Raw genomic sequence first — 7333 nt, forward strand, 5'->3', positions numbered from 1 at the left:
CTTGGGTTTCTCCCTCTTTCATCCCTCTCCCAAACAAATAAATTTTTTAAAACAAGAAAAAGAAATGCTGGCTGACTGCAACCTGCCTTTCTTTCCAAAGGGCAAAAAGAAAAACATGCAACCAAGAATACTCTACCCAGCAAGGTTGTCATTTGGAGTTAATAGGGAGAATAAGAATTATCTAAATAAACAACTGAAGGATTTGGTTACCACTAAACTGGCCTTATAAGAGATGTTGAAGGGTCTTATTTACACTAAAAAGAAATGACATAATTAACAAGAAAATACATAAAAATAAAATCTTAATGGCAAATGCAACATACAGTATATGTACAGCCAAGGTAGTGGGTAAATAACTTATAAAGCTAGAATGAAGACAAAAATAGTATGTTTAACTAAAACTACAATAATTAGTTAAAAGATTTATATTTTTAAAAGGTCACAACATCAAAAACATTAAGCATGTGGTTCCCCACAGTATAGAACTTCAACACCCTATTTACATCAATGGATAAGTCATCCACACAGAAAGTCAATAAGAAAACATCAGTCTTAAATGAACCATGTATACTGGTTGAATGGATAAAGATATTACACACATCAATACTATTCAGCCATAAAAAATATTGAAATGGTGACAGTCGTGGTAACATGGAGAACCTTGAGAATACTATGTTAAATAAAATAAGAGAAAGACAAATACCATATGGCTTCACTTGTATGTAGAATTGGAAAAAAAACAAAAACAAAAGAAAACTCAGATTCATAGATATAGAGAAGAGACTGGTGTCTGCTGAAGGGAGGAACTTGGAGTCCCAGGAGGGCGGAGGGATAGAGCCACAAGGTGGGAGGGGCTGCTTCTCTTCTGTCCCCTCCCCCTCTTTCAGGAGTCCTTTGTGACCAGACAATAGCTCTGTGATGTGGGCCGGGGGCTTGTGTCTGCCCCTCCACCCCCAGGGCTCAGTTGCCTGAGGGCAGCAGTGCGATCAGACACTAATGCTTTACAGAGGAAAGAGATGGAGAATTCTCTCTTCCCTCAGAAATTCTTCACTGATTTTTGGCTGAGCTCCAGTCCCACTATCTGGGCAGTGAATGCCATCTTTGCATTTATATGTGGACTGGGGCTCTTCGTCCGCTTACTTTCCTATTTCCAGCCTGATCCATCCTCACCACCATGCAAGAAATATAGGAAGAGCAGGAAGGTAAGGAACCCTTGGCCCAGACCCAGCAGAGTGTGATTCTATCTTCTTTTATTCTTCCCACTTTTCTGAGTCACTGGAGAGACTTCTGAGATGGGAAAGAATAGAACGTGTATTCTCAGGAGAGCGTAGACCATCCATCCATCCAGGACAAGCCAGACCAGGCAGGGGTTAGAGGGACATGAGCATTTCTTCCTGAAGATCTCAGGCTGGAGTCCAGGTGTGGTGGAGGGGTCCAGGACAGCATCCCACACACAGTGACCAGTGGCTGAGGACAGGTGGCTAAGAGCGGGTTACCAGCGGGTCACCAGCCGCCATCCTAGGACAGGTGTTTCAGGTGAATGTTCCCCCTTCGGGGCTGATCGAGGGCAGTACTGAGCCCAAGAGGTCCCAAGCAGCAGCTGGAGTGGAGCTCTGTCCTTGGAAAGTGGGGTCCTATGTGAAGGAGTCCAGCTGCGCCCCCAGGTCTGGAATTGTGTGTGTTTCTTGAGCAGAGGAACAGTGGCAAACTTCTCACATAGAAAATCCTTCTGTACATTCTTCAAAGAAGGAAAACTGGAAACATTTGTATCCATTTTGAAAAGGAAATGAGTAAAATGAAAGAAAACCACAGCCCACCCACCCCTTAGTTAAATGTAGGAAGTCACACTGTTCATGAGCAGCAAGCACCTGCTGCTGGGGCGGGGGTCCCAGCCTCCCCGTGTTCTCTTATCTCAGTACCAAGGGGAGCCATGGAGAAGGAGCAACAGAAGCCAGAAAAAACAGACTCTGAAAGGTGAGCGTCTGCCATTCACCCCTGCGTGCCCCAGTTGCACCGCCCCCCTGCTCTGAGGCCCAACCCCACCATCTCCAGGACACCAGGGCCTGAGCCCATCCCTCAGGAAACAGAGCCCTGGGTGAGGGGTTGGGGACTCCCAGGAGGGAGAGCGGAACCAGAGGCTTCCCAGATTCTGTGCCAGAACGAAGCCCTGGGGGGCTGGAAACAGATGTTGCCCAGCAGGGACCCCAGGGCCTGGACTAGGGGCGGGACCTCCTGCTCCCACTGTGGACAAGCTGTTCAACTCTGCTCACATTCCTCTGTGAGGCCACGTCGTCCTTCCTCACCCAGCAAGGTCATGAACGAGGAAGCACTTTGGAAAAGACAAAGCAATCCCCATCATGAACCCTGTAATCACTGTGCAGGCATGTGGCCTTGGACAGTGCTCTGTTTGGGGCTCCTAAGTCCAATCCCCCAAAGATCTCCCCTACGGGACATTGTACCCAGCCTCCTGTAAGACCCCTGGGCCCTGCCTTCCGCTGTGACCCAGTCTCCTGTTTCCAGCTTGCAGAAATTGCCAGCAAGAGCTGGAAGAGGTCCACAGCTTAGTCTCCCTTCTGCAAAGGTAAAGAATCTGCCCCCTTCTCCCCTGGGTGGGCCTTCCCGAGTCTATGGTGTGACCCCCGGGCTGCAGGGAATGGCCTCTGGGGCTGTTCAGGTGGGCTAGGAGGAGCCGTGGGGACATAGTGTGACCAAAGCCCAGGGGGAGTGACAGCAAGAGCATTGTGACATGGGTGTGGGATGTGGAGGGCTGTGGGGTCCCCTCCTGGGCCCAGCTTCTGCAGCAGCAGCTCATGCCTCCTGTCTCCTGCAGCCACCTGGCAAGGCTCTCTGACCAGGGGGGCTTTCACCAGCTCTTACGTCAAGCAGCCTCTGGGCAGGTGCACCGAGGGGTGCCAGCTGGAGCCCATCAGCCATGCAGGGAGCCTGTGGAAGATGCTGCTCCCTCCGTGGGCCCATCACCTGTTCATGCTCCGCTGATGGGGCTCCCTCAGCCTCGGGCCTCCATCCTGCCAGCGAGACCTCAAGAAGAGCAAACTAACTTTAAAAAAATCCTGCCGGACACAGTGAGAAAGAACTTTCTTCCAGGTAGTTCCTACTGGGCCTCTCTCATTCCAGCCATCTCAGGCCTTGGCCATGCCAGCTACCCCATTTTATCCTTTTCCTGGTGGTGGGAAAGTACCAAGTCCTTGTTCTTGCCTGGCACATTACAGCACAAGTGCCAGCAAGAACACGTGTCCTGCCACCCACCAGAGGCCTCGTTCTGGGGTGGCCTTACTAACAGGCAGATAGAGACTCATAGCCCTTCATTTGTCAATCCAGATGTCCAGAATCTCCTTGAACTACTAATTAGCAAAAGGGTAGAACTGAAGAGTTGTAAGGAGAAAAAAAAGTTTGGGTCAGTTGTCAAACAGTGGTGCCCAGATGACCACGTGAGCTTCTGGGGGACTCTGTGGAAGCTGCTGGGTGCTGAGCAGAACACCACCACCCCGCCGTCCTTCTGGAACATGAAAAACAAACCAGAGCCACTGGCCCAACCTCAGCCATTCTCATCTCCCAAGGTTTTGGAAGACCACTTGCAATGGAAACACAGCCAGTTCTTCTGGGGTCTCCCCTCTCTGCACAGTGAGTCCCTGGTGGCCACTGCCTTGTTCTCTACTCACTCTTCTCCACTACAGGCTCCCTCTGTTTTATTCAATGGGACCTCTAATTGCTTGCCAGTTCTAATTCAGGATCAAATATCTTCACAGTTTTCCCACGCCCCACCCTTGCTCCACCATGGGATCCAACCCCAACCCTCAACGCTAACCTTGCCCCAGCCCCAAGCCCCCCTTGCAACCTCTGTCCCAATAGGACCACCTTTTCTCCCATCCCAGAGGAGGACCAGTAGGGTATCTTGTCCTACATCCCAGAAGAAGACACAATCCTTCATCCCAACTGAAATGCAACATCTGGAGTGGCCCTTGTTGCCAAAGCAACAAGGAAGGGGGAAGCCTTTACACACTATGGAGAAAAGATCTCCAAAATTCTTTAGTCAAGTCCCTCCAAAGCTTCCAGTGGACCACCAGGCCTTCCAAGTCCACAGGTCAGTTTCCACCTTTCAAGGGGACTTTGTCATCTTTAATATCCAGAAGCCACAGCTTCAAAGGAAGCCCAGCAGGGATAAACAGCAAAGCAGCTTGCCCCACAAGGTTCAGCTGTCTCTGGAACTGATGTGGCCTCGGGATGAATTCCTGGGGGTGAGTCAGGCACAGGGAGAGCAGGGGCTCTCAAGGCCCTTTGTGTTTAAAGGCAAAAGCAGCCAGGCTACATGGAGGACCAGGCCCAGATACCACAGGAAGTATCAAACAAAATTCCAAGTAGAGAAGAACTTTGGTAAGGGTCTACGGCAGTGTCTGAAGAGGACCCCAACAGGTCTCTCTAGGATCTCAGCTAGGTTCCCCGTGAAGGTTCTGGGAACCAACTCTGAGAAGGAGTTTGGAAGACCCTTGATAAGGGCCTTGGAGTGGGACCCAGGAAAATACTTACCCAGGGGCCTGGATAAGAAACATCTAGAAAAAACATTAAAGGTTCATTTGCACAGGAAATTGGGACAGATCAGTGAGGGTCTGATCCCTGTGACTGTGCGTCGATCCTGGTTTGTGGCCAGCCATGCTTTTCCCAAGTCCAAACCCCACATGGATATCAGAAATCTAGCACCCTTGAAGGATCGGAAGCCCTGCATAAACACCTCCCATGAGCTGTCCTTCCTTTCTCCTAACATTCAGCAGAAGCTGGAAACACACATCATAAGTTTTCGAGTGAGGCGTAAGTGGGACCTACCTCTCCAAACTGTTGAGCCCATAGATCTCCAACTACGTGAAGCTCAACACTTGCCCTTTCCCCAGTCCCCCTTTCCATGCTCAGCCACCTTTGTACCTAGGGCCCCTTCAGAAGCCAAATTTTACAAGTTCTTGGGGAAACCACCTCAGCCTCATCCAGGAGAGAAGTGTATAACTGAAAAGTCTGATCCCACTTCAGGGAGTCCCCTGCCTATTCCCTTACCCATATGTGAGCAAATCCAGCAGGCCCTGGGAGGGACTTCACCTGGTGATGGCCATCAGTCCTCAGAGACGTCTTTATCAGCACAGGAGGGCAGATCACCTCCTCAGGCCTCCATTCTCAGCCTCCTAAACAGAACCCTGCACAGCAAGACTATTATGGGGGCCAAGAAAGACAACCTGGAACCAAGTCCAAGTTTATCAATGGCCAGGAATGAGCTAAAGGAGGAGAGTGGGGTTCAGACCTCACCAGACAAGGTAGCAACACTGAAGATGAAGCTCAGGTCCCAAACTCCAAGGGCCGAAGGGGCCACGGAGGCGATGGAGGCCAAGAACGCCCCTGCTTGGAAAGTCACCTTAAGACCCAGTGGGCTGGCCAACAAATCAGCCATTTATGTGGATCTGAGGAGATCAGGATCTCCAGGTGCTAGGAAAAGCCCCTCACCATCTACAGTGTTGGTTGCTCAAGATCCAGAGGAGGTAAGCCTTAAGACAAAGATTAGTATGTTTGAGCTCCAAGAGAAGATAGAGTCAGAGAACCAGCCTGAAGGCCATACCACTGGTGTGCTTCCTCAATATTCTCCCAGGGACATCCTCCTTCCAGACTCTGCCACTTGTGTGCTTGTTGAAGACAGTGGCACCAATGTGCTCCTGCCAGACTCTCACACTAATGCTGTCCTTGCTGCAGACATCTTGACCACTCAAGAGTCACCCTCCTGTTCCCAAAGGGAACGTGCCAGTGGAGACACACCAGCTTCCCCAGTGTCACATAACCTTAGCTCAAGTGGATCAAGCAGTGAGGGGCAGCAAGAGCCCCGTGGACCAAAGGCTGAGGAACCAAGTGACAGCCAGAGCAACAGTGAGACCACTGATGAGGAAAAGGACCAGAAGAGTCCCAAACCAGAAGAGAATGAAGACAGGTGTGCAGAACCATTGGCAATCAGGGCTTCCCAAGCTAATGAGATAGGCCACCCTCCCCAGGTCAGAGGATCAGGAGAGAGCCTTGGGAGCAAATACCTCAAGCTCATGCCACCAGAAAAGGGACATGTTTTTCCGGAAAGCCACTTTAGACAAAGGATGAGGAATTTTCTGCAGTGCCTTAATCCCAATAAAAAAAGCAAAGTATTGGAAGGCCCCCTTCAAAAAGGCAAGCCTGAGTCGGCTCCTGCCCAGAGCTGGGTGCCAGTCAGAAGAAGATTGGTTATGGACAACAGGGCTGCTGAAACTCAGAAGATCGTGACAGCTGTAGGACAAGTCCTGGTGGAAAAATTGGGACTCCACCAAGGAATTCAGGCCTCAGAGATGTATCAGCACAAGGAATTGCAAGCCCCAGTACATAGGCATTCTTGCCCCCACAGGGCTTTCGTCTCCATAGACCAGAAAAGAGTGATGGGAGGGATAGCCTCCAATCAGCAAGGCACCTCCAAGGGTCACAGCTGCCCTGGCAAGAGCCAGCTGACCAGAGACAGGAATGACGAGTGGGAAAGCCTCCCCAGGGACCTGGGGCCCCCAGGCAGACCAGGCCAGCACCGGCGGATGGTGGCAGGTTTCTCAGGTCGAATTCACCATTACCCTACATGCAGTCTTCGAAAATGTGTCTCAACCCATCAGGCAGAGAGTGCTTCACACATCTTTCCTGGTCAGAAAGATTTCCTTCAAGAAAAAATTGAGTATATACAAAGAAAGCCCATTTTTTTCTCACATTAGCACATCCTCTGTGTGCTAATGACATCCCTGTGCCACAATTTTTATTGCTTCCCCAAAATATAGGTTTCTTTGATTTTTTTTCTCATGAGTGGTGCTGGACTCTGTGTGTGCCCTACTTGGTGGGGGGGGGAGGGAAGGATCAGGGTTCGCTCTCCCCAAGGCCTGCTTTGGTTTCCAGAAGGGATGGGATCCTTGGAGGGCCAGTGACTTCAGGGTCCACCCCTGCCCCTTTCCTCACACACCTACCATTTCCATGACAAGGTGAACAAGACCCACACTGGGACTCGCTCTGCCTATCCTCTCCTGCTTTCCCTCCACTTGGAAATTGTGTGGCTGTAGGGAGGGTCTGCCAAGACAGAAATCCTGCTGAGGCTCCAGGAAGATGGAGTCCTAGGTCAGAGTGGGGCCCGCAGTTGGGAGATGCAAGACTGGCTCTGAGGGCAGAGGTGAGAAAACCTGTCCCCACCCCTGTCTCCTGCGGGGAGTAGAGGACAGATACCCAGGAGCCTTCTCTTCCCAGAGAATCCCATCTTATCTCCATGCAGCCCCTCTTCTCACACTTGGAGCAG

The 7333-nt window shown here is 50.8% G+C and overlaps 1 protein-coding gene across 1 annotated transcript; it reads left to right on the forward strand.

Annotated features, from left to right (window-relative positions):
- The first annotated feature begins 1016 nt into the window (after positions 1-1016).
- Positions 1017-6764, forward strand: LOC116877734 (spermatogenesis-associated protein 31E1-like). Its single transcript, XM_032874650.1, has 5 exons — positions 1017-1202; positions 1917-1974; positions 2521-2581; positions 2831-3105; positions 3340-6764. Exons 1-5 carry the CDS (start codon positions 1017-1019, stop codon positions 6762-6764), a joined length of 4005 nt encoding a protein of 1334 aa, XP_032730541.1.
- Positions 6765-7333: the final 569 nt, after the last annotated feature.

The sequence above is a fragment of the Lontra canadensis genome, unplaced genomic scaffold (assembly GCF_010015895.1).
Source record: "Lontra canadensis isolate GAN:19392208 unplaced genomic scaffold, GSC_riverotter_1.0 scaffold53, whole genome shotgun sequence".
NCBI lineage: Eukaryota > Metazoa > Chordata > Mammalia > Carnivora > Mustelidae > Lontra > Lontra canadensis.

Excerpts from the sequence above, each read along its gene's own strand:
- LOC116877734 (XM_032874650.1), top strand. The coding sequence starts at position 1,017 with ATGGAGAATTCTCTCTTCCCTCAGAAATTCTTCACTGATTTTTGGCTG. Across the intron at positions 1,975-2,520 it reads GAAAAAACAGACTCTGAAAG|CTTGCAGAAATTGCCAGCAA; the intron begins GTGAGCGTCTGC and ends TCCTGTTTCCAG. Across the intron at positions 2,582-2,830 it reads TTAGTCTCCCTTCTGCAAAG|CCACCTGGCAAGGCTCTCTG; the intron begins GTAAAGAATCTG and ends TGTCTCCTGCAG.